This window comes from Apodemus sylvaticus, chromosome 9 (genome assembly GCF_947179515.1).
Source record: "Apodemus sylvaticus chromosome 9, mApoSyl1.1, whole genome shotgun sequence".
Taxonomy (NCBI): Eukaryota; Metazoa; Chordata; class Mammalia; order Rodentia; family Muridae; genus Apodemus; species Apodemus sylvaticus.
In genome coordinates this window covers 38482337-38508881 of record NC_067480.1, presented here as the reverse complement: position 1 = coordinate 38508881, position 26545 = coordinate 38482337, and the positions used below count along the sequence as shown (strand labels likewise).

At 47.3% G+C, this 26545-nt stretch overlaps 1 protein-coding gene across 1 annotated transcript in view; it reads left to right on the top strand.

Moving 5' to 3' along the window:
- Positions 1-25611, top strand: part of Stk36 (serine/threonine kinase 36) — a 29352-nt gene extending 3741 nt beyond the window's left edge. The window contains exons 5-27 of the mRNA XM_052193321.1: positions 396-526; positions 1343-1592; positions 3336-3429; positions 3876-4045; positions 4184-4374; positions 5252-5351; positions 9066-9209; positions 13426-13605; positions 14462-14559; positions 15068-15173; positions 16705-16855; positions 17425-17552; positions 17946-18050; positions 18694-18792; positions 18880-18968; positions 19213-19276; positions 19402-19512; positions 21338-21412; positions 22443-22614; positions 22848-22995; positions 23201-23348; positions 23711-24457; positions 25278-25611. Coding sequence (XP_052049281.1) covers positions 396-526; positions 1343-1592; positions 3336-3429; positions 3876-4045; positions 4184-4374; positions 5252-5351; positions 9066-9209; positions 13426-13605; positions 14462-14559; positions 15068-15173; positions 16705-16855; positions 17425-17552; positions 17946-18050; positions 18694-18792; positions 18880-18968; positions 19213-19276; positions 19402-19512; positions 21338-21412; positions 22443-22614; positions 22848-22995; positions 23201-23348; positions 23711-24457; positions 25278-25421 — 3645 coding nt within the window. The 3' untranslated portion in view covers positions 25422-25611. The remainder of the gene's footprint in view (positions 1-395; positions 527-1342; positions 1593-3335; positions 3430-3875; positions 4046-4183; positions 4375-5251; positions 5352-9065; positions 9210-13425; positions 13606-14461; positions 14560-15067; positions 15174-16704; positions 16856-17424; positions 17553-17945; positions 18051-18693; positions 18793-18879; positions 18969-19212; positions 19277-19401; positions 19513-21337; positions 21413-22442; positions 22615-22847; positions 22996-23200; positions 23349-23710; positions 24458-25277) is intronic.
- The last annotated feature ends 934 nt before the right edge of the window (positions 25612-26545 follow it).

Below are 26545 nucleotides of genomic sequence, written 5' to 3'. Positions count from 1 at the left end.
TAGTTTAAAACAGTTGATGTGCAGATTATTTCCCTCCTGCTGGGCACCATTTTGAGCATTGCTTTACACGCTTTGACTCCATTACCTCAACACTAGCCCTGGGCGGTATGTGCTATATTCTTGCCTTATAGATGGTGACTCTGGGAAAGCACAGAAGAACTCGGTCATGGTCATGCAGCCAAAAAGAGAGATATACAATAGATTTTCCTTGAATAAGTGAATGATCAGAGAAAAGGATGAATTAAGGAGAACAAAAACCAAGGAGGCCGTAGAGAACTGTGAGGTTCTAGAAGAGAAGGAAAAAACAGAAAATCAAATCAGCCTCAGCTCCAGAAGTCTTTGGCTTGTCAGCTGGCTCCATCCTCTGACCTTTCTCTCACTTGTCTGACCCCTAGGTTCAGGCCATCGCTGCCCAGTTGGTGTCAGCCCTGTACTACCTGCATTCCCACCGCATCCTGCACCGGGACATGAAACCTCAGAACATTCTTCTCGCCAAGGGTGGTGGCATCAAACTTTGTGATTTTGGGTAGGGTTTCTGAGCTTCCGTCTATGCTTCTTCAGGGGGTCCTAGACTCTCCACTGCACTCACGTAAGCCTCATGTTAGAACCAGAGCTGGAGACTGGAGATCTGCCTGGGCCTTTGGAACCTATCGAATGGACTTGTGTCTCCTTTGGTTCAGGTTATCCCATAGCTAACACATAGTAAATAGCCAGATTTAATTTTTTCTTTTCTTTTCTTTTTAAATTTTCTTTCTCTTTCTTTCTTTCTTTCTTTCTTTCTTTCTTTCTGTCTTTCTTTCTTTTTTCTTTCTTTCTTTCTTTTCTTTTTTTTTTCTTTCTTTTCTCTCTCTCTCTCTCTCTCTCTCTCTCTCCCCCCCTCTCTCTCTCTCTTCTCTCTCTCTCTCTCTTTCTTTCTCTCTTTCTTTCTTTCTTTCTCTCTCTCTCTCTCTTTCTTTAGACCTCATTATGGAATTCACTATGTAGACCAGGCTGCCCACTAACCCAGAGATCCACCTGCCTATGCCTCCCAAGTGCTAAAATTAAAATTGTGTACCACTGTCCAACTTAATTTTCCTTTTAAAAATATTTTTATGACATTTACTTATTTATTGTAATATGGAGCTGTGGGAACCCATGTGCTGTATGGGAGGACAAATTGTAGGAGTCAGTTCCCTCCTTCTACCACATGGGTCCTAGAGGTGGAACTCAGGTCATTGGGCATGAGGCAGATACCTTTACCTCGGAGCCATCTCATCAGCCCCTGTCCCGAGGTGTAATTTTCCAGATGTGAGTAGGTTGAGATGACCTTTTTTATTGTATGTCCGTCCTGTCACCTCTGCAGATTTGCCCGCGCTATGAGCACCAACACCATGGTGCTGACGTCTATCAAAGGCACACCTCTCTATATGTCTCCAGAGCTGGTGGAGGAGCGGCCATATGACCATACAGCAGACCTCTGGTCTGTAGGTTGCATCCTGTATGAGCTGGCTGTAGGCACGCCTCCCTTCTACACCACCAGCATCTTTCAACTAGTTAGCCTCATTCTCAAGGACCCTGTGCGCTGGCCATCCACCATTAGTTCCTGCTTCAAGGTAATGGGAGGTAGAGAGGGATGACTTCTATATCAGCAACCTGCCCACCTCTATCCCTACCGCTTTTCCAAAACCTTTTTTTCAAAGTTGGTACAAGCCAGGCAGCTTTGCTTTGCTACTGCAGGTACGTAGTCCCAGGAGGCTACCCTAAGAGTCTGTTCTAAGGTCTGCCAGATTTCAGGATGGTAGCACTGCAGCCTATGCCAGCAGGCTGGGCTTTACCACAGTAGGAAGTCATGTCAAGCCACCATGAGAGAAGAAATTTTGGGCTGTTACATTCCCCCAGTCCCTCTGATCCCCTATCAGAGACAGTGTCAGATGCAATCCAGGTGCTCCCCATGCTATCTTTTTTTTAAGTTTTTTTTTTAATTTTTTAAGATTTATTTTATTCATATGAGTACACTGTTGCTGTCTTCAGACACACCAGAAGAGGGCATCAAATCCTGTAACAGACGGCTATGAGCCACCATGTGGTTGCTGGGAATTGAACTCAGGACCTCTGGATGAGCAGTCGGAGCTCTTAACCGCTGAGCCATCTCTCCAGCCCCCTCCCCATGCTATCTTTAGTGCTCTGCAGTGACTATCATGGCTGGTGACTAAGGGTGGGCAATAGGACCTCATTACAAGTTTCCTTTGGCTTATCTAGGATGGAAGGGGACACATTTCTCCCTAACTTAGATATCTGGGAGTGCTCAAATAATTTTCAAGCAAGTTACATAAAGGAGCTTTGAATGTGGGAAGTACACCTAGAACATTCCTTCCTCCTCAGACGGCTTCTCATGAACTTCCAGTCTCTCCAGTCACCTGTGTCAGCTGGGTGCTCACAGCCTATTAGCACCCTCTCTTCTGTTTTGCTTCATTTGTTTAGTTTTACTTTGATTTAAGTGCATGTGTATTAGTGCAGGTGTCCTCGGAGGCTGCAGGGGTCAGATCTCCTGGAGCTGGAGTTACACGGGCAGCTGTGAGCTGTTTGATGTGGGCACTGGGAACCAAACTCCCATTCTCTGGAAGAAGAGCAGTGATTGCACTCAAGCACTGGGCCATCTCTCCAGCTCCTAGCTTCTTCTTTCTTTCTTTCTTTCTTTCTTTTTTTTTTTTTTTTTTTTTTTTTTTGGTTTTTTGGATTTGTTTTTTTTCGAGACAGGGTTTCTCTGTGTAGCCTTGGCTGTCCTGAAGCTCACTCTGTAGACCAGGCTGGCCTCGAACTCAGAAATCCACCTGCCTCTGCCTCCCAGAGTGCTGGGATTACAGGCATGCACCACCACTGCCCTGCCAGCTCCTACCTTCTGTTCTTGTTTCAGATCTAACTAAGGGTTTCATCCTTTCTGCCCCTCCCCAATCTGAAAATTCACTGAAAGATGTCTGTGTTTGAGTGTTCCCACATACACCCTTGAACCCTTGCTCATTTGCGTCTGTGTGTGTGTGTGTGTGTGTTTAACTGTTCACACCCATGACTGTGGACATATGCTTCTGAAGATGACTATTCAAGTGCCATCCCCTCCTCCCGATTTCAACTCCACAGAGTTGGTGACGTGGACATTTGGGTTTGCTGGTGGATTATGGGATGTCTGTGGATAACAGTCATGGCTGCCCGGGAGATGAAGGCAGCGAGCGATCTGCCTGGGATCCTAAGGGAAGCGTTGCTGCGTTAAGAACAGATGCACAAGTCGGCTTGTCAGTACTGCTGAGCAGTTAGGGAGAGGCTGGAGGGAAGGGCTGGTAACGTTTGATTTCTCTCCACAGAACTTCTTGCAGGGGCTGCTCACCAAGGACCCCCGGCAGCGTCTGTCCTGGCCAGACCTCCTCCATCACCCCTTTATTGCCGGCCGTGTCACCAGTGAGTCATCAGGGTTCCTGGCTTCTTCCCTCCCCGCCCTCTGGGTGCCACACCTCTTTCCTCCTCCACCTTGGACTTTTTCCTCCTTAAGCCTTTAACAGGCTCTCTTGCTCTTGCCTTCTTGCTCCCGCTCTGTCCCTCACCCCTTCCCTCCCTTCCCCATTCCCTCCCCCCCCCACCCCATGTGCTCATGGCCAGACTTTACTTGTCTTCTCCGCTCTCACTCTCTGCCTTTCTCTGTCCCTCTTAACTCCCCTCCTGTGCCCTGAATAAACTTTACTCTATACTATATGTATATACATATAAAAGCCTTTATCACTCCTGACTTTTGTCAAAATGGCTTCTTCCCACCCACAGAGGCCTAGAGACACTTACGTTGTCCCTTGTCAAGTAGACTTGGTGGCTGCAGCCCCAGAACAATCATGTCTTCTCTTCTCTCTATGCAGTAATAACTGAACCAGCAGGCTCTGATTTGGGCACCCCATTTACTAGCCGCCTACCCCCAGAACTTCAGGTCCTAAAGGATGAACAGGCTCATCGGTTGGCACCCAAGGGTAACCAGTCTCGCATCCTTCGCCAGGCCTGTAAACGCATGGCTGAAGAAGCCAAGCAGAAGGTGTGTGGGTCTGAGGAAAATAGATAAGATGGGGGGGGGGGGAGGGCGGGCTGGAGAAAGATGCAACTTATAGGGAATGTATGCAAAAATATATGAAGAACACAAATAGTTCTCTTGTCTCTCAACCACCTCTCATAGGAAGAACAGAATGCAGGATCCACCCTTGAACAGGAAGATAGGCTCAGCAAGGTGACAACACCTGGCACTGCCCCTGTGCCTGGCCTAAAGGCCACTCCTCAGGAATCAAGCCTCTTGGCTGGTATATTGGCTTCAGAGATGAAGAACAACTGGGAAGACTGGGGGGCTGGAGAAGCACCCCCTACACCTCGGTGAGAAGGGTAAAGCAGCTTGTGTGTGTGCAGGTGTGGGATTTCCAGCAGAACTCTGGTAACCATAGTAAACGCAAAATGTCTCTGTCATTAGCCATGACGTAAATATAAACAGGGTTATGTGTATGAGTGTTTTGCCTGCATGTATGTCTGTATATCACATGTGTACAGTGCTTTTAGAGGCCAGAATAGGACATTAGATCCCCTGGGACTGTAATAATAGACAGTTGTGAGCTACCCTGTAAGTGCTGAGAATCCAATTGGTCCATCTGGAAGAGCAGCCAGTGCTCTTAACCACCGAGCCATCTCTCCAGCCCCTCTAATTATTTTTTTAAAAAGATTTATTTATTTTATGTATATGAGCACACTGTTGCTCTCTTCAGACACAACAGAAATTGGCACAAGATTCCATTACAGGTGGTTGTGAGCCGCTATGTGGTTGCTGGGAACTGAACTCAGGACCTCTGGAATAGCAGTCCATGCTCTTAACCACTGAGCCATTCCTCCAGCCCCTAATTATTTCTTGATTCAGGAAACTTGAGGATTTTGTCTCTATGTCTCAGTTGTAATTTGAGAGGGACAAGGAGCATTCCTGTCCAAAAGAGAAGATTATTTGAATGGAAAGTGATAGAATAAAAAAAAAAAAGCCAAATCTACTGTAGATCAGAGTAGATCAGACTGGGAGTCAATAATCCATGTGTGGATGTTAATACATACTGTACTGACCACATCCCATAACCCTCTGAGAAACACCCTCTATCCATGTGTATGACTGGTTCCTCTACGCCCTTTCCTGAGCTCGGAGGGACGTACAAGGCAGTGAGCCTTAAGCCTCACATGTCCGGAAGTCGTCTTACTCCCAGGCTTGTTTCGGCAGGGAAAACCACATCACCTTGGAGTGTGAACAAACCTTCCCAGAGCTGAGGCCAGAAATGATGGGCCGGCGGAGCACTGACGCAGTGGATCCTGAAAATGAGGTGGGGCATTCGGTCTAGATGCGTGATTTTTACAGCAGTATGAGCAGTAAGCTCCATTAGTGTTAAAGATAGCCTGGTTAGCATAGTATGTGCACAAGTAATTCTCAGAGATTGGAAGGCACAGATAAAACTGGAGGTTCTGAGGCAGACGCTAGTACATTCCTTATAGTTGCAGGTTTTTTGAGAGGGTGAAAGAAGAGAATCTTCTGAGCCTAGGAATATCTAGCTAGCCTGTGCTACAAAATAAAACCTTGTCTTTAAAAAGCAAAACAATGGGTTGGAGAAGATGGTTCAGCAGTTAAGAGCCCTGACTGCTCTTTCAAAGGTCCTGAGTTCAAATCCCAGCAACCACATGGTGGCTCACAACCATCTGTAATGAGATCTGATGCCCTCTTCCGGGGTGTCTGAAGACAGCTACTATGTACTTACATATAATAAATAAATAAATCTTTATAAAAAAACAAAAAAACAAAACATAAATACAAATGAAGATCTCTGTTGAACCATACTGCACTTCCAAAGATGGCTCCCATTACTAATCTGTCTCCTTTCAAGTTTCAAACTTTCTATCATATACATGTACATACATGTACGTGTGCAGTTTGGCTGTCTACATTATCCTGTCTGTATTGCCTTACATTGTGCCTCTGTTATCATATGATCTATTTTAGACCTTGATTCTACATCATAGCACATATTTCTTCAATCTTTTGTGTTGAATTCTAATTTTTATATTTTGAAATAATTTCAACTTGTATCATGGGGCTGGAAAAGTGACTCAGCACTTAAGAGCATTTGTTTTGCAGAAGCCCCTGCTACCCATTTCTACTACCCATGTGGTGTGGCTGACTCACAATCATCCACAATTCCAGTTCCAAGAAATCCAATACCTTCTCTGACCTCCTCGGACATCAGTCATGTGCATGGTGTATAGACATACATGCACACAAACACTCACATTAGAAGACAATAATAATAATTATGAGACTATATAGAATTCCTTTATATCCTTACCCTTATCTCTGTCTACTTTGTGCTGCCAAGAAAGAATGCCAGAGAACAGAAATTTATTTCTCAAAGTTCTGAGGTTAGGTGGTCTGAAATGAACATACATGTATGATACCACAGGACGGGCATTGGATCCCCTGGAACTAGAGTTACAGATAGTTTTGAAGCACCATGCTAGAACTGAACCCAGGTCCTCTTGAAAAGCGTCTAGTGGGTTGGGTTGTTTTGTTGTTATTGCTGTTGTTGTTTTTGTTTTTTCAAGGCAGGGTTTCTCTATGTAGCCCTGGCTGTCCTGGAACTCACTCTGTAGACCAGGCTGGCCTCGAACTCAGAATTCCGCCTGCCTCTGCCTCCCAAGTGCTGGGATTAAAGGCATGTGCCACCACTGCCCGACTGGGTTGTTTTGTTTTGTTTTGTTTTGTTTTTTTCTTTCTGAGACAGGGTTTCTCTGTGTAGCACTGACTAACCTGGAACTCACTCTATAGACCAGGCTGGCGTTCAACTCAGAAATCCATTTGCCTCTGCCTCCCAAGTGCTGGGATTAAAGATATGCGCCACCACTCCCCTGAACATCTAGGGTTCTTAGCCCCTATAGCCATAAGAGAATGACTTTAGCCATAAATCTAGGTCCTGGAAATCATTTTTATAGTAGCATTAATCAGTTTGTGGTGTTGGCACTCATGGTCAACAAAACAAAACAAACCATCCCTCCCCCCTTAGGGTCCACCTCCCTGTCACCATTTTGTCCCATTTGCTGTATGAGTCTCCATGAACAGGTGGACACACTATTTTCTTTAAGTAGTTTGAGGCAATCGGCAGACATGCCCTTCTGCCTCGAAATACTTGGTGCACATTTCCTAAGGATAAAGTCATTCTCTTACATGATCACAGTCAGAGATTTCACAGTGAACTGGGGGTGACACCTGGCTTTAAACCTAGCACTTGGACAGCAGAGGCAGGCAGATCTCTATGAGTTCGAGACCAGCCTGATCTACATAGAGAGTTCCAGGACAGCCATGGCTACATAGAGAAGCTGTATCAAAAATTAAAAAAAAAGAAATGTCACATCAATACTGTACTGTTATTGTAATAACAATAAGTAGATGAGTAAACTAATTCTCCATATTCACATTCTTCCTGTTGCCCCAATATGCACTTAATTCAATTTTTTTCCCTCTTGCGGGTTAGAGATGGCTCAGCAATTAAGAGCAGTGGCTGCTCTTCTAAGAGGACTGGGATCTGATTCCCAGCACCTATGTGTTAACATGTCTGTAATTCCAGTTCCAGGGGATCTGATATCTCCTGGCTTCTGCTGGCGTGAGGAATGTGCAACAGTGTAATTGTATACACAGGCAGAACACCCACACCTAAAATAATCAAATAGTAAAAATGTTTTCCTAGACTAATAAGCTCACAGTTTTAGAGACTCGGGAGCAAGTTTCGGCTCTAGTGAGGACGAGGACGGCATTGCTGATAACCTCACCACAGCAGGGGCCATGGAAGGAAGGTTACATCTCAACCTAGAAGCCAGAGACGCTGGGTGAGGCCAGCTCCAAGGTTTTGTAATAATCTTCCTTTATGCCAGGTGGTGGCAGCACCCACCTTCAATCCCAGTACTGGGGAGGCAGAGGCAGACTGATCTCAGAGTTCAAAGCCAGCCTAGTCTACAGAGGAAGTTGCAGGACAGTCAGGGCTATACAGAAACTCGGTCTTGAAAAATCAAACCAAACCAAACTAACCCTGCCTCCACAACCCCCCAAAAACAAACTTCAAAACCTAACCAGGGTTCCAGGAAAAATACTTTGTTCCTGTCTGGGAATTGCTCAGTGGGAGAGTGGGTGCTGCTTGCCTCTTGCCCTGGGCATACAAGGCCTTCCATTCAGACCCTCCTACAGAGTGGCGGCTACAGGGGAAGGGAGAGCTTAATGCCTTCTGCATGGTGGCATCCGGTTGTCCTAGGCACTCTCCACTAGGCTTTGTCTCTTGAAGGTCTCAGCATCTCTAGATACCCCCGTGCCACGACTAGGACTTTAAAGCTTGAACCTTAGGGAGAAGTGTGCCCAGCCAGAACAATACACAAGGGAGTTATTTTGTAGTGCTCTTCAAGTTGTGTTTTCATGATCATATTCAGCCTATGTAGGAATCCAATACAAGGTACATCCTTAAGTCTTTTTTTTTTTTTTTTTTTTTTTTTTTTTTTTTTTGGTTTTTTGAGACAGGGTTTCTCTGTGTAGCCCTGCTGTCCTGGAACTTACTCTGTAGACCAGGCTGACCTCAAACTCAGAAATCATCCTGCCTCTGCCTCCCAGAGTGCTGGGATTACAAGCGTGCACCACCACCACCCAGCCATCCTTAAGTCTTATGATCTATCAATGACTTCCTAGTTCCTAATAGAGACAGACCATGGTTTGTCATTCCCTTGCCAACTTGCTTCCTAATGCCTTGTCATTATCAGCCATGGTGCACTGGACACCTTTGTAGGTGGCTCTTTATGCACATACCCCAGTGCTCTACAAAGAACTTTTCAAGACCCCTTAAATACTGCCCATTGTGTCTTTTTTGACAGTGTCTGAAGATATACACCTATGCTGAAGCAGCCACTGGCTGCTTATTGTTACTTCATAGGCCTCCCAGTTTCTAATTTCAGGTTGAGAGTTTTGACCTCAGCACTTACTCCTCTTGACCTCTTTCCTGCCAAATGCCCAGGAGCCAGACAGTGATGATGAGTGGCAACGGTTGCTAGAGACCGCGGAGCCTGTGCCTGTGCAGCTCAAGTCCCCACTCACCCTGCTGTGCAATCCTGACTTCTGCCAGCGCATCCAGAGTCAGCTGCGCGGGACTGGTGAGCAGGTAACAAGCAGAAGCTGTCAGAGATGACATCTCGCCACCGTAAGGAGACAGAGGACTGTCCTTTCCTTATTTCAAGAAGAAGGTTAGAATGTAGGTGTATCTGTTTCAGGAAACCAAAAGATCTCTAGCCATGGTATCACCTTCATATGATTATGTTCAGCCTATGCATAAATCCTATACAATTTTCTTTCTGAAGGGAAAAATAGCTGTCTAGAACAGGGATCAGTGAACTTTTTCATAGCAAATACTGTGTAGGCATCATGAACCAAGAGGTAAAAATGGAGACTCTTTTTGTACTTATAAAGTGAGAACAGCCATAGTTTCATAAAATTATTACTGATAAAGTTAAGATATAATTACCCCAGTAGACAGTATTCTATACCACAGATATCTGATGGATGACTTGAGTTTTGAGTTTTTATTTGTTTGTTTTTCAGGGGCAACATTATAATTAGCATTAAAAGTTAGGCTCCGTTGGGCAGTGGTGTCGTACACCTGTAATCCCAGCACTCTGGGAGGCAGAGGTAGGCAGATTTCTGAGTTTGAGGCCAGCCTGATCTACAGAGTGTGTTCCGGGACAGCCAGGCCTATACAGAGAAACCCTGTCTTGAAAAAACCAAATCCAAAAAACCAAAAACCAAAATAAGTTAGGCTCTTTCTTCTATCTTTGCATCTCCAAAACGGTGCTCTTTCCACCCAGAAACTTTGAAAAGTATGGTTTCTTTTTATTTTCCCCTTGTTACTCTATTTGTCGTATGCATCAGTGTATAAATACACATGTGTGCCTGTGCATGTGGAGGTCAGAGGTCAGGGTTAGGCTTCTTCCTCGGTCACTCTGTCTTGCGTTTGTTTTGAGACAGGAGCTTTTCCTGAAGCTAGGGCTCACTAATCCAGTAGACTGTCCAGGCAGCCAGCCTCAGGGATCCTCTGACTGTCTCCTCAGCTCTGATTGGATTGGCTTGCTGCTCTACACAGCTTTTTACACAGATGCTGGGAATATAAACCCAGGTCTCCATGCTTGTATAGAAAGCCAGTGAGCACTTTACCAACTGAGCCACATCTCTCCAGTCTCTTCCCTTCTTTTAAGATTTTACTTATTTTTTTTTTCCACACAGAGTCTCACTATGTTGTTCTGGCTGTCCTGAAACTCACTGTATAGACAGGACTGGCTTTGAACTCACAGAGATGCGCTTGTGTCTGCTTCCCCAATGCTGGAACTAAAGGCATGTCTCACCAGGAGTGATGTGACAGTACAGAGCAGTGTTTCTTTCATTCTTTTTTTATTTTTTGCTTTAAAAGAGAATGGGTTTATTCTAGCTTTTAGTTCAAGGGTTCAGTATACCATGGTGGTGAAATCATAGTGGCAGAATCTTGAAGCACCTGGTCACATCCATCTTTAGTCAAGGAGTAAAGAGTGATGAACACATGCTCAGTCCAGTTCCATTGTTTTATGTAGTTCAGGATCTCTGTCCAAGGAATGCTCACAATTAACACGGGGTTTCCCGTATCAGTTCACATAAGCAAGAGAGTCCCCCAGAGGCTTGCTCACAGGCTCATTCCCCAAATGATCCAAGGTTCTAGCAAGTTACAGTGAATACTAAGCCTCACAAAAGTCCATGGGCTGAATGATGCTCTCCATACATCTCCAGACTCTCTGTTATCTTCATATCTGTCCACTTCTTGATGTTTTTCTGGCCACCATCACAGGATACAGGGTTTTCCATATCTCTCCTACCTTAGGATGCATCTCCTTAAAACTTCAATTGTTATTATGTAGATCTGAACCAAGACCCACTCACCAATAGCCAGGTTCAAGGGCAAATGTTATGTTAAAATGCTTGCTCTCAGGATAATGGAGCAACCAGGCTGAAACCAAGAAAGCAGAAAAGTATAGGTAAATCCTGGGAGTTGGTTTGAAACTTTGAGGGAGACAGAGACACTCAGTGGAAAAGGGCAGAAATAGGAAACAGGTTCCAGAATGCAGTGGATCTTTTTCTCACAGTTGAGTCAGATGCCAAGAATCCAGAGGTCGAGCAGAGCCAGACTGGCTGCTGGACTCATCATGAGCTTCCCTGAGGAGCAGCCTCTCGATCCAGGCTCATGGTCCACAGTTGACGGCTGCTCTGGTGAGGCGACAATGATTAACCCCTGCTTTGTCTTTATTTTCACTACTAAAATGCAGACAAACTTGCTCTCACAATGTGGAAGGCAGTAGCATCCTTTATGAGAAGAAATTCTCTATTGATGTCTACTGATCAGCATTTCTGTAGTCATGGCTGACGACTCTCTGCCTTACCTCTGTTTCTGTACATTTCAACATAGCTAAACATATTGGAAACTTCCTCACTGACCTCAGCATAATGCCTGGGACATATTTCTGACCTTTTTTCATTCTCTTCAAATTAAAATGTTTTCTTTTTTTTTTGTTTGTTTGTTTTGTTTTGTTTTTTGAGACAGGGTTTTTCTGTGTAGCTCCAGCTGTCCTGGAACTCACTCTGTAGACCAGGCTGGCCTTGAACTCAGAGATCCACCTGCCTCTGCCTCCCAAGTGCTGGGATTAAGGCGTGCGCCACCACTGCCCAGCATTAAATTGGTATTCTTCAAGAGTGTAATGCTGACACCTGATGTCTCATAGTTTGTTGTTGCTGTTCTCAATTTTGGGATTTATTTTCCCATTTCACAGTATGCGGAAAAGAGAAGTACTTGTTTTAAAGACAGGGAACAGATGTATTTGTATAGATCAGAGCCCAGTCATGAATCAAAAGCTGTGTTTTCATGAATTCTGATCCAGGGTATCTTATCCCAGAAGCCAAAGGCTTTCTGTTTTCCAGAGGGACGGGCTGTGCGGGTGGGATGGCTCAGTGGGTAAATGCTCGATACACAAGCCTGACAGCCTGAAGCTGATGTTCAGAACCCACAAAGAAAAAACAGAGAACCAACTCCACAGAGCTTCCCTCTAGCCTCTACCATGTACCACAGCATGTGGCCCCAAATTGTTAATAATAACTAATTCATTAAAACAGTTTCACAATGTTGCCCAGGCTAGCTTCAATCTCCTAGACTCAAGAAAACACCTGCACACACCTTTTAATTTCAGCAGAGGCAGGAGGATCTCTTGTGAATTTGGGGCTAGCCTGGTAGGGAGACCCTTAAAACAAAGGTGGTGTGTTCTTGAACTTGAGGGTCCTGGAAGCATTAGTCTACCTCACTCAGGTGTTACCTGTATGAAATGCATTATTCATAAAGGGCTCCATCCTTGAGTTTTACATATTTGGAAAGCATCTAGCTTGTATGCAAGACAGTCCAGACAATCAAAACATATTTTACATCTCTTAGTCCTAGGCTGGATGGGCTGAGAGAAGTGCTTGCCCTTGCTTATTTAGATTCTATAGGCCTGCTTTCCTCGTGGGGTAGCCTTGGCACTTCGTCTCTGTTAGAATAATTTACTGAAGAAGACAAAAGACAAAGATAACAGAATCCTAGAGAGTTTTACTAGCAGATTGAGGAAGAAAGGGGATAAAGAAAACATTTTAGCTGGACAGTGGTGGCACATGCCTTAATCCCAGCACTTGGGAGGCAGAGGCAGGTGGATCTCTGAGTTCGAGGCCAGCCTGGTCTACAGAGTGAGTTCTAGGACAGTCAGGGCTACACAGAGAAACCCTGTCTCAAAAAAAAAAAAAAAAAAAAAAAAAAAAAAAAAAGAATACCGATTTAAAAGTGTGATCCTATCCTTAGAGTACAGATTACAGACAGACACAAGGTGGGCTAAATTCTGCATGTGGAATGTCGGCAGTCCTTGATCTAGAGCTGAATGAGTTCTTGTTTAAAAAACAGTGTCTCATGTCTGTTGTTTTAACTTTTCAGAAGTGTGTGTGTGTGTGTGTGTGTATGTGTTGTGTGCCTTTGTGCCTGTATGTGGTCTTAAGGTGAAGGGCTGGACAAGGGTAGGAACAGATAACAATGGTACTAGGCCTGGTGGACAGATCTTGAGTCTCCTGCCCCTTGGTCACTGGTGTTCTCTGTCAGGTGAGCTTCCATAGTCTCCTCTGGTGCAGTTCCCCTGCGCCCGCCTTCTTCCTGGGCTTTTCAACCACTCCAAGAATGAATGCAGACTTAGTCCACTCTGCTACCTCCTCAGAGACATTCAGTATTTGTGACTCTTCTCCCTTTCCCTATAATTATACCAAATGCTGCCTTCTCTCTCTCCTGTCTCCAGATCCTGAAAGGTGTCCTGGACGGCGCTTCCCACCTCCTTCCTGCACTCCGCATCCTGAGCAGTCTCCTGTCCAGCTGCAGTGACTCTGTGCTCTTGTATTCCTTCTGCCAGGAGGCAGGGCTGCCCGAGCTGCCTCTCAACCTTCTTAGGTACAGCCAGGAGAACAGCAGTATCCAGCAGGTACACAGCCCAGCAGCCACTGAAGACAAGAGGTGGACCTTTTCCTTGCCTCCTGTCCTGGGAGCTGCCATCTGTTTGGCCTGACTGCCTCTTGTTTTCTGTCCTCCTTTTTCTAATGACCAGATCATCACTTACAGAGTCTGATGCCTTTTGGGGCTAAGCAGGTAGTGACTGTCAGTGGAGTGGGTGAAGAGGGTAGGTATCCAGCTGTCTAAGTGGTAGGGAGTATGAAAGACATCCCCATCCTAAAGGGAGCTGCTGCTTAGCTCCACTCCATGGTTGCCATGTGGCAACACTGCAGGTTTGAGCCCGTGTACCAAATATGGTTTTCTAAGTGAAGAGAAAAGCCAGAGCTTTATGAAATGGATAATTTCCCAATATTTAGAATAATTGCCTCAGAAGGTGGGATTTGGGCTCTATTACCCGATTTTCAAATCAGAACGTTGAAGTTCAGAAGTACAGTCACCACACATGGCCACACGACAGGTGGGAGAGCTAGGACTCAGGCTCAGTGTGTCTGGGGCCAAACCTCTACTTCCCTGCATGGAGTCCTGCCATGGCTGAGCCCAGAGAACATCCCCCCTCCCCCAGATTGAGTGGGTAGTAAGACAGACCACAGCAGCCTGGATGCCCCTCTGCTGCTGAGTGTCAGACTGGGTCAGGAACTGAAAAGGATAGTTTAATGGAAAGTAGCCCCTCCCCCTCCAACATCTGCAGAGGTCTGTAACCGGCTAACTGGCACCTTTGGCTTTCCTTCGTCCCTTTCCACTTTGACGGGCACTCTGCATACTTTGCTGATGCTTTTCTGCTCTCAGTCTCCATTCCTCACATTGCCCTTTCTCCCTTTCCTTCTCAGCAACCTTGGTATGGGGCGTTCTTACGGGACCTGATGGCTGTGGTTCAGGCGTACTTTTCCTGCACCTTCAATCTGGAGAGGAGCCAGACAGGCAACAGGTGGGAAGCTTTCTCTCCATCTGGCATCAATGCCTACTCCATATCCTCCCCCTCATTAGGAGGCCAAGTGTGGAGTGGGGATGTGGGACAGGGTTAAAGATGAGCTGAGTAGCCTTCAGAATCTAGTTGGTTCTCATGAGGACCTTGAGACACTTAAAGTTTTTCCCCAAGACATTAGACTCTATGGGTCAGCAGTTACCTGGCACAGATGGGCCTCAGAGGAAGGATCAACATACGAACACAGGTGAGAGGGGCTTAAATGGTTTATGTGAGGTGTGTGCATGTGCGCGCACGCATGTGTGTGTGTGTGTGTGTGTGTGTGTGTGCGCGTGTGCATGCGTGTGCGTGCATGTGTGTGTGTGTGTGTTAGCAGAGTTGAAAGGAGAAACATTCTGATGCGTTCCTTGCCAGAGGTCTCCTACCTTTCCAGAACTGACCCATTCGCCATATTCATACCCAAGATTTTAGTGGGAGGATGGGAAGATGCCATGGGTCCATTCTTCCCCAGCCTACAGGTGTTTCAGGAGGCTGCCAGCCTCTTTTTGGACCTGTTGGGGAAGCTGTTGGCCCAATCAGATGATTCCGAGCAGACATTTCGAAGGGATAGCCTTATGGTAATCTCCTCTTACCTCCAGATTTCTGTCTTCCCTATCTTTGTCTGCATTTCTCCCAGCCCCTGCCGTATGGCTACATCCATACAACCAACGTCGAATTCTTACCATGTGCCATATGCCACACACGAGAGTCGAGAAGGGCTGGGCAGGGTGACGTGTCTTTAGTTCCAGTACTTGGGAGGCAGAGGCAGGCAGATCTCTGAGTTTGAGGCAAGCCTGGTCTACATAGTGATTTCCAGGACAGCCAGGGCTACTTAGAAAAATCATGTCTTGAAAAAAAAAAAAAAAAAAAAAACCAAAGCAAAACAAAAAGTCAAGTAGGGAAAGTGAAAAGCCCACTAGAACTCTATACAGTGCAGAAGGGCCACTGAAGAAGAGGCCATTGGCGCTGCATAGGAGTCTGCAATCTGAAGGAAGAAGACATGCAGGCTCACATTTCAAGCATGCATAGCAGCTTTGCCAGGTGGGCTGGGCAGGGAAGGAGATAGGCCTTTCAGGCTAGAAAGAGCACTACCCCTAATTTACAGAGGCGAGTTACAGAGGTGTTAAGTGGTTTGGCATTTATCAAGGGCCACAAGTATGAGTGTCTCGAAAATAAATAATTAAAATATAAAAACCCAGGCGTAGTGGTGCATGCCTTTAATCCCAGCGCTCAGAAGGCAGATGGATCTCTCTGAGTTCAGAACCAGCCTGGTCTCTACATATAGTTGAGACAACCAGGGCTACATAGTGAGACCCTGTCTCCAAAACAGAACAACACAACTGAAAAAGATCTCATCTTGCAGAAGACCTAGTGTTCTCCAGCCTTGTTTATGCTAAGTATCATGAACTACTAAAGTTCTCTGTCTCAGACCCTGAGTTAAGGACAGGGAACGGAGGATTGAATGAGAGGACAGCTGCGTTATCAGAGGTACAAACACATGTGGCCAAGGAAAATGGCTGTGCGGTTGTCATAGAAACCAGCAGCTGAGATCATAGCCCTGGCTAATTTTCTGCCCCAGTTAGTGAAGCATTCCCTTTTTTAGTCTGAGATTCTAGTTTCCTATTCCTCTTCTTTTTGAGTCAGAAAGTTCTGAGTGTCTAGACTAAGTTTTGACCAGTAAGTCACCATTGTAATCGGCCAGCATTTGTCAAGTCATTTGAATACTGGGTTTAATGAGGTGCCTGGAATAGTTGACCTTCTTCCTGAATTTCTGAATTGTTATACCCATGTTCCACATTTTAGAAGTGTCATCTAGGGGGATACTGGTGAGAAAATAGAAGGGTCGGTTAGATGAATGCAAGAGCACGCACAATGGTTGACTCCCAGTACACAGAGAGAGTGTGTATGGAGGTGGGAGGGGAAAGAGGGGAAGGACTGTCTGTCAGACAGGAAGGCAGTTGTTGCATTTTCTCTAGGAGGAAGTCTTAGGTCAGACAACTGTCTCCAGGCCTCTTAACCCCCTTCCCAGGTTCCTGGGGTGGTACCTGTTCTCATTAAAGCCCAGTCAGTTTACTCAAGTCCTGCTAACTCAGCTCTTCTCTCCTTCAGTGCTTTGCTGTCTTGTGTGAAGCTGTGGACGGGAACAGCCGTGCCATCTCTAAAGCCTTTTACTCCAGCCTACTGACCACACAGCGCGCTGTGTTGGATGGGCTCCTTCACGGCCTAACAGTTCCACAGCTTCCTTTCCACACACCACCAGGTGACCCAACTTCCTTGTTCTATATTCTGGCTCTGTCCTTCCTACTTCCATCATCTGGAATGGTGCCTGGTACTTCGCAGGTGCTCAAAAACCGTAAATTGGAGTTCGGGGTGTTGCTCATTAGGTAGAGTGCTAGTCTAGCATGCATGAAGCCTCCCTGGGCTTGGTGGTCTGTGACTCCTGCACTCTGGAGGTAGATGCAGGAGGATCAAGATCAGAGTTATCTTCAGCTTCATAATTTAAGGTTTGCCTGGGACATACTGAGACCCTGCCTCAAAGGAAAAACAAAAGCCAGGCAGTGGTGGTGCACGCCTGTAATCCCAGCACTCTGGGAGGCAGAGGCAGATGGATTTCTGAGTTTGAGGCCGGCCTGGTCTACAGAGTGAGTTCCAGGACATCCAGGGCTATACAGAGAAACCCTGTCTCGGAAAAAAAAAAAAAACAAATCCAAAAAACCAAAAAAAAAAAAAAAAAAAAAAAAAAAAGCAAGATACAGAAAAAATATCCTAAAAAATTGAATGTGTGAGAAACAACCAGACCTTACCAGTACACTTTGGCTTTCTCCACAGGAGCCCCACAAGTGAGCCAGCCGCTGCGGGAGCAGAGTGAAGATGTGCCTGGAGCCATCTCTTCTGCCCTGGCAGCCATGTGTACTGCCCCTGTGGGGCTGCCCAGCTGTTGGGATGCCAAGGAGCAGGTCTGAGCTACAAATTCTTGGTCCTTTCTTCCTGCAACATGGGAACTGGGGAGGCTAACCACAGTTTCTGCTGAGAGACAGAAAAACAATGCTCAGGATTTCCAGGCACAGACATTCCTGTGCTGGTCTGGGCCTCATGTTCAGCACGGCCTGGCTGGAGTTCCAGAGTGCTGGCGGCCTGGAACCTCTGCGGAACTGCCCAGGTGATAGGGCCATTCAAACCAAAGCAGGAAAGGGTTCTGTTCTCCACTGGCCATGGAGACTGGGAATGGGATGGGGCCTGAGGTTCCTAGCGAACCCAAAAAGGCTCAAGTCTGAGAGTCCTGGCCAGCTGAAGAAACGTGAGGAACGGAAGTGGTATAAGGGATGGAGCTGACTATGTGCGTCTCATAGGTCTCTTGGCATTTGGCCAACCAGCTAACCGAGGCCAGCAGCCAGCTGAGGCCTTCCCTCATCTCTGGTCTGCGGCACCACATTCTCTGCCTCCACCTTCTCAAGGTACTGCCTTCCCACAGCTTAGATTCCCAGTTCCTCAGATTTACTTTAACTTCTGGGAAGGGAGGGGAGGCAGGAGGAAGGGAAGGAAAGGAAAGAGAGGAGACGGGGAGGGAGGGGGAGAGAGAGGGAAAGAGAAAGAGACAGAGAGACAGAGAGACAGAGAGACAGAGAGACAGAGATTGATTATAGTGGGCACAGTGATGCTTGCCTTTAATTTCCAGCACTGAGGAGGCAGAGGGAGGCTGATCTCTGGGTTTGAGGCCAGCCTGCCAGCCGGGTCTGTATAGTGAGTTCTGGGCTACCCAGAACTCATAGAGGAGAAAGGTTTCATGGGAGGCGTGGTCGAGAAGAGCAGGGCAGTTCCCGTGATGCAGTTCCGGCAGCAGAGAGGCAGAATTGCCGTGGTACTGGCGGGATGGTGCCAGGCCCATTCAGGACGGCTCTTCCCTGCTTTGGAGACACGCTCCGAGGTATGGCTTGCTCAGGGTCTGCTTATACCAGCCATCCTGACAGTCAGTGTTGTCTCAAGCCCCACGTGTGGATGCCGGCTCTACTGAGAGCTTGCCTGCTTTCCGGCTGAGCCTTCCACCGCAGGACCCCAGCGCGGTTCCATCCACTGACAGCCTCCCTCGGGCCCCCCTAGGTTCTCTACTCCTGCTGCTACATTAGTGAGCACCTGTGCCATATTCTGGGGCAAGAGCCCTTGGCCTTGGAGTCGCTGCTGATGTTAGTCCAGGGCAAGGTAAGCCAGTGTGATGCCCACATGGATGGGAGCTCGTGGTGGTCCCATCTCACCCAGAAGTCATTCTGATACCCGGGTTCTGTGCAGGTGAAAGCAGCAGACTGGGAAGAGTCCACTGAGGTGGCACTTTACCTCCTGTCCCTTCTTGTCTTTCGGCTCCAAGATCTGCCCTCAGGGTAAGTCATAAAGTCGTGAAGTCTTCCTCCCACACAGCTAACCCTGGCATATAGGGAATGGCGTACTTTAGCCTTTTTCTGAGAAGGGACTGGCATTTCTATATGAAGAACAGGCCTGGATTCTCCTCACCTTTTGACCTTGGAGGTAGACACACAGCTACAGCGTGGGTGGAGCGTGCAGTACAAGGGAGAGGAAGGCCCCTTTCCAGCCCATGGTAACCTCCTGTGCATCCCTCTGTTCCAGGATGGAGAAGCTGGGCAGTGAGGTCGCCACTCTCTTTACCCATTCACACGTCGTCTCTCTTGTGGTGAGTTCTTGGCCTTCTCCCTTCTTTCACCCCTCATCTGACCCTCTTGGGGGCAGGCGGCCATCTACAGCTGTTTCCGCAAGCATCTTCTACATGTCCCTCCTTTGCCTCTACCTTTCTCACAGAATGCAGCAGCCTGTCTCTTAGGACAGCTTGGTCAGCAAGGGGTGACCTTTGACCTCCAGCCCCGGGAATGGATTGCTGCAGCTGCACATGCCTTGTCTGCCCCTGCAGAGGTAAGGCTCTGGGAAAGGCCCATGTTTCCTCAGTCTGGCACCAGGGCAGCCCTCCTGGTGACAGACTATACCTGGTAATCCTGAAGGAAACTACAGAATGGAAACAGAGCCAAGAAACCTCTCTTCCTCACCTTTGCCTCCAGACCGTGGGTTGTTCTGGGCCTGGCCTGGTCAGTGCTTCTTTTCTGATACAGAACTTCCGAAGATGGAGGCAGGAAAGGGGGGCGTAAAGGAAGTTGCACAGGTACCTGGGGTGAGAGGTTCCCTGCCTGCTTTGGTCCCCTCCAGGAGCTCATGCTATTGTGGCTGGAGTCCTTCCTGATACTGTAATCACATCCCTCCTGCTGCAGTGTCCTCTTTCTCTGTCACTAACACGGAGCAGTGTGCTCCTCAGGGACTCAGACTCCTGTTCTGCCTTCTTTTCCCTTTCAGCCCTTTGGACTTCTTTGTTTTGGTTTGGGTTGCATTTTGGTTTTTGGGTTTTGAGACAGGATTTTTTTTGTGTGTAGCCCTGGTTGTCCTGGAACTCACTTTGTGGTCTACACTGGCTTTGAACAGAGAACTTCCTGCCTCTGCTTCCTGAGTGCTGTGGTTGAAGTCATGTGCCACCATTGCTTGACCCCTTTAGAATTCTTCCCTCATTTTGGAAAAAGGACAGACTTCATATTTCTATAATGGCAGTTCTTGTATATGTAGAACTTAATGTACTTTATAACTTATATATCACATCTCCTACAACACACTTGGAAGATTAGACACAGCAAATGTAGTAATAGTCACCTGCTTGTCTGATGAAGTTGGCCTTCAGAGGGGTCGAGTCACTAGCTAAAGCACTAACATTCAACCCAAAGTTCTTCCTCCCCATGACCCCTTTAGCTGGCTCCCAGGACGAGCATTCTGCCTTAGGGTTGACTTCATCTTGCGCTCTGTGGCACCCTGTGTGACCACCTGGTTTCATTCGTGTTATCTCTCTCTAGTCTCTCGCCACCTCAAGGGCAGTTACCCTGTTATTTGTTCTCTTCACTGCCACCAGAGTGAGCTTTCTAAGGAGAAAATAGTGCCACCCGTTCAATTGATGGTTTTTGAACACAATACTGTATGTTGAATGTTTTGCACTATTCTAAAATCTGAGAATAAAGCAGTGGATATGAGATTTTATAAAATATTGCTAATTCAGGAGCAAAAGTCATGCTGGGTAAGTCTTTATTGGCTTCCCACTGCTTCTAGGAAACGCCTCAGACCCTGTAGACCACTGCAGTGTAGGTTGCATCGGCCTGTCTGACGCCAGCGGGCTCCACAGCACTGTCATTCACGTCTAGAATTCACTGTAAACTTTTATGCCCACCTGCTTCCCTCTGTGCTGTGTTCAGTAGTGTCCTGCTACTGCTACCTTCCTTTGTCTGACTTTAAATTTTTATCTATTTGTTTTAGAGTGCTGGAGATTGAATCCAGGGCCTGGTACAACCTTAACAAATGTTTTACCATTGAGCTACATTTCAGCCTCGCCTTTAAAATGCTGAATATGCCTCCTGCATCTAGGAGGTGCTGTTAGGCACATTCAACTGTGTAAAACAACTTCTTGTTTAGCAAACATCTTCCTAAACTAGAATTGGCTTTGGACCCAAAAGCTTACCTTACTAGAATGTGTGTCTCTAGGAACACAATGAAGGAATAGGCAAAACCCAAGATTCCTAAATCCAAAACTTGTCCCATTCTGCCAGGCCAAGAAAGAGGTTTTTCCACACACCTAGGTGCTGGGAGCCTGGTCTGGGTGCCCAGCTCATCTCTCTTGAACATCTCTGACCCTCTTGCCTCTCTCCGACAGGTCCGTCTGACTCCGCCATGTAGTTGTGGCTTCTATGATGGCCTCCTTGTTCTTTTGCTTCAGCTCCTTACGCAGGTACAGGTGTGTGGGGAGACTGAGAAGAAGCAGAGAGGGGAACTAGGTGGAGTTTGGAATCACTAGAATGTAGAAATGAAGAAGCAACCCTCGCCTGCCTGTCCTCTCGTACTGCTGTTAACTGTACTAGCCCGAAGGCTCCCTGCCCTCAGCTGAACCCTGGAAGTGAGCTGCTCAGTGGCACCCCCATGGATCCAGAGGGAGAAAAGCAATTCTCTGGGGTTGGAGGCTTGTGGGTTTTTTCTTATTATTGTTAATGAGATGAAATGTTTTCTTCACTCAAAGGTAGGAGGATTAACAAGTTCTAGGTCAGCCTTGGTCATATAGTAAGTTTGAGGCTAGCCTGAGGTACATAAGATTCTGTTTCAACAGAAAAAAAATTTTTTTTAATAAGCCTTGTAACAACTTGGCTGTGACATGAGCAGATCTGAACAGGCTATTCCTTGGTAGGCACATACATAGGCTGAGAGGTCCCGTTAAGTTATAGCAAAGGAACATAAGCTGGGTGTGGCGGTGGACTTAAAATCCTAGGGTTTGAGAGCCTGAGGCAGGAGGATCATAAGTCTGAGGGCAACCTGAATACATAGTATTATACATAATCCATAATGAAATTTCCTCTTCTCCCCTCTCTTCCCCTCCCTTTCCTTTCCTTTCTTTTCCTTTCCTTTCCTTTCCTTTGGTTGGTTTTGGTTTTGGGTTTTGTTTTGTTTTGTTTGAGATAGGGTTTCTCTGTGTAGCCCTGACTGTGCTGGAACTCACTCTGTAGACTCAGAGATCCATCTGCCCAGCTACTCTGTAGTCCACACTGGCCTCAAATCCACCTGCCCAGATAGATGTTATTTTCTAAAAAGATGGAAGAGAAAGAAGAAGGGAAAGATAAAAGGGAAATGGGAAAGGAAAGGGAGGAAAATATGGCAGTATTAGGTGGGAAGACGAAAGGATGATTTCTGTGACTCCGCGTCCGGGATAGAGGTAACCAAAAGGCATTTGGACCCCTGCCCTGCCTTCTGCACGCTCTCCTCTCTGACAGGGGAAGCCGGGCCTGATCAGGGAGGTGGCTGCTTCAGAGGTGTGGACCATTCTGTGGCACCGCTTTTCCATGGCTCTGAGGCTGCCTGAGGAGGTGTCTGCCCAAGAAGATGACCTGTCACTATCAAGTCCATCCAGCCCAGAGCCAGACTGGACACTGATTTCACCCCAAGGTGTCTTTCTCTTACCATAGCACTGTTTGCACAGGTTCCTTTTCTAAAGGAGGCAGCTTAGAACTGGCTTATCCTACAGATAATTGCTTCTACTGTGTGCAGAGTGTCAGGGACTAGAGCTGTTTACCAATAGGGGACCGAAAGGACCAGACAGGTTATGGGAGCCTTGGGTGGTCAGGGCCATCTGGGGCTCTTGCTTGCTTTACCAGGTCTGCATTCTCTGCTGTTTTCAGGCATGGCAGCCTTGCTGAGCCTGGCCATGGCCATCTTCACCCAGGAGCCCCAGTTGTGCCTGAGCCACCTGTCCCAGCCTGGCAGTGTCCTCATGTTGACCCTGAAGCACCTGCTCTCACCCAGCTTCTTGCACCACCTGAGCCAGGCGTGAGTCTGAACAAGAAAAACAGCAGAGTCAGGCTTTAAGGGGAGGAGGACTTGAGGGCAGGAGAGGAGGAGAAGGCTAGAGGTGGGGCAAGGACTAGGCCGGAACCCAAGAGCGGCTGAGATTGGGAGGGTGGAGCTGCGAGAGCAAATGTGAAGTGAGAGAGGCAGGGTCTTACAGGGCGAGCCTGTTTGCCTCCCTTCCTAGGCCGCAGGGGCCTGAGTTTCTCCCCGTTGTGGTGCTCTCTGTGTGCAAGCTGCTCTGCTTCCCTTTCGCCCTGGATGTGGATGCTGACCTCCTTGTAGGTATCTTGGCTGACCTCAGGGCCTCGGAAGTTGCTGTCTGCCTGCTGCAGGTGCGTGGAGGGGTTCCCCTGTTCATTCATCTCTCATCTGGTTCTATTGGAACTCAGTAGGGAGATGAGGTACTGGAGCTCAGCTCCGTGGTCAGGAACTACTGCCATGGCCGGCACTCTTTAGTATAATACCTTAGATCTTTGGAGGCAGAGACCGTGCCTTCCAGAGCCAGGTGTAAGTGCAGGAAGGCCCTGCTCTTGACTCCCAAGTGGGCTTTTGCTGTTTGATGCTATGGGGCAAGGCTCCCCTTCCGCGTTTCCTTGGCTTGGTGTTTCTCTCTCAGCTTTGACTCTCCTTTGCCATTGCAGTATATACCTCTCCCTCTCCTGAACTCCTTTGATGGAACTCCCATTTTTTCCAGGTCTGCTGCCACCACCTCCCGTTGTCACAGGCAGAGCTGCCCATTAGCCTCCTTACACGCCTGGCCCTTATGGACTCTACCTCTCTCAAGCAGTTTGTGAACACAGTGGCCACCTCTTCTAGAGCCATCATCTCATTCCTCTCTGTTGTTCTCCTGAGTGACCAGCCCCTCATGATCTCTGACCTCCTGTCCCTGCTGACACACACAGCCCGGATTCTATCCCCCAGCCACTTGTCCTTTATCCAAGAGCTCCTGTCTGGCTCTGATGAGTCCTATCGGCTGTTGCGCAGCCTCCTAGGCCACTCGGAGAACACTGTGCGGGTCCGTACTTACGGGCTCCTGGGACATTTATTACAACACAGCATGGCCCTACGTGGGGCACTCCAGAGCCAATCGGGACTGCTCAACCTTCTGCTGCTAGGCCTTGGAGACAAGGATCCTGCCGTGCGGCGAAATGCCAGCTTTGCTGTGGGCAATGCAGCCTACCAGGCTGGCCCCTTGGGACCTGCCTTGGCAGCTGCAGTGCCCAGTATGACCCAGCTGCTTGGAGATGCTCAGGATGGTATCCGGCGCAATGCCGCATCAGCTCTAGGCAATCTGGGACCTGAAGGATTGGGCAAGGAGCTATTAAAGTGCCAAGTGCCCCAGCGGCTCCTAGAAATGGCATGTGGAGACCCTCAGCCAACTGTCAAAGAGGCTGCCCTCATTGCCCTACGGAGCCTCCGACAAGAGCCCTGTATTCATCAGGTAAAGCCAGGGGACTTATGAGTCATGGTGATCTAAGGCCCTGATATTCACAGAGTTTCTCTAGTGTAGTTTGTGAGGACCCAAAATACCTAGAAATGCAAACTATTCCCTATCTTGGTGTAAGAAACTCAAAGACAATGCATTGAAGATGGGTTTTCTAATGTGCCCTAGAGAAGGGCAGGGGTCGGAAGGCTCCAGTGGGCTAGGGCATGCCTGAGACCCCCAGAAGTCATAACTTATCTCTTCCAGACACAAAACAGAAGGGAGATAAGGAAAACCAGAAGATACTGAGGCCAAGGCCGCAAAGCTGCAGCACAGAGCTCAGCATTTTACCTTTATTGCCTAGGTTAGGCTGCTGTTCCCCTCATTTTACAGGAAACGGAAGCAGAACTAATTTAGTAACATGTCAGAGTTACAGAGCTCTCAGGAGGAACAGGGCTTTTGAACTCCCGAGTCTGGGTGTAGAGCCTATTCTCATCAGATATGATATTGTTTTGCTTCTTAATGCTGAGTCTCTAAAGAAATGGTGGGAAATGAAGGAGCCACTGGGAAGCAGAGGGTTTGGCTTACTGTGTGTTACTATGGCTTTCTTTAACCCGTTCTGGGGACAGGAGAATGGGTTGCCTGGTGCATTGCTTTTATGGCTAGTACCCAAAGAGAGTAGAAATAAATACCTGGGTGTTGTTGAGTCATAGCCCTTGATTCCAAATCTGTAGAAAGCCTATGTCGCTTTTCTCAGATAAAGGGGAATCCCTTGCATGTGCCAACACTGCCATTTCTCACCCTTCCGTCATGATTTGTCATTTGCTTTAACCTGCAGATGCTGGTGTCGCTGGGTGCCAGTGAGAAATTAGCCTTGCTGTCTTTGGGGACTCAGTTACTGCCGAATAGCAGCAGCAGGCCTGCCTCTGTCAGACACTGCAGGAAGCTCGTCCACCTCCTGAGGCCAACCCACAGCACATGACCCCAGACTCCTGGGGTCACCTCCAGCTGTCACTGTCCTACTGTTGCCAAGCCTTCCTTATTCTCCTACCCAAGCTACTAACTCAGCCAAGAGCTGAAGAGACTGAGAAAGAGTGCTAAGCTGCCAAGTCCCCTGCAAGTGAGAAACTAGAAGAGATTTTCTTATTAAAGCTCCTTCCTTCATTTCCCTAGATTCATGATGACTTGAATCAGTAAACTTTGTCACTGTTGGTGCCAAAATCCCTTCCTTTCTCCACGCAGGGATTCTTCTTCTAGTAATGAACCCTTACCCCAGGACCATGACATCCACCCAGGCCTTAGGACAAAAACCACCTCTGCCTTGCTGCATCTCTTCCTGTCTGGGTCTTCTGTAATCTGCCTGGCTACTTTTGCCTTAAGTACACTGGTCTCTATTTCAGCTCTATCCTGTGGGGATAAATGTCATCACCCCTATTGTTGAGGGGTTCCTCAGCCCTTAGCCTACTTGCCTTCCAAGAGTGGTATGTTTATGTATGTGTGTGTGTGTGTACATATGGGTCTATATACATATATGTGTGTATATGTATGTGTATGTGTGTGTGTGTGTGTATATATATATATATATATGTATATGTATATATATATATTCTGTTTGTAAACACTTAGTGAAAAATGTGCCTCACCCTACCTGAAGCTCCCAAGGTAAGGGGTTTGGAGGCTTACCTCTTCTAGCTTCTCTGACACTGGAAGCCCTGTACCCTGTTCACACAAGGTCCCGGTTTAGAGAATTGTTTGTACCTTTCAAGGCAAGGCCAGTGAAGCTGATACAGAGAAGAGTGGGGGCTAAACAGGTAAATCAAGGTGCTGTGGGATAACATAGTTGCTTTATGTATAATGCAGTGTCAATGTATTCGGAACCCTAGCTGCTTTGAAAGAACAGCTGTTTATGGAGACTGGTGTTTACCAGAAAAAAGTGTTTGACAGTCCCACTAGTTAAAATCGAATGTAACCAGTTTACCTGAAAGGGCATTTGGTAGACACATTGGTCAGAGTCTAACTGCATGTGTATTAGGAAGTTTGACTGAGCTAAGCTTCCAGATCCCTGATTGCTCCATCCTGAAAAAGGGGAGACTTGGTATGGCTCAG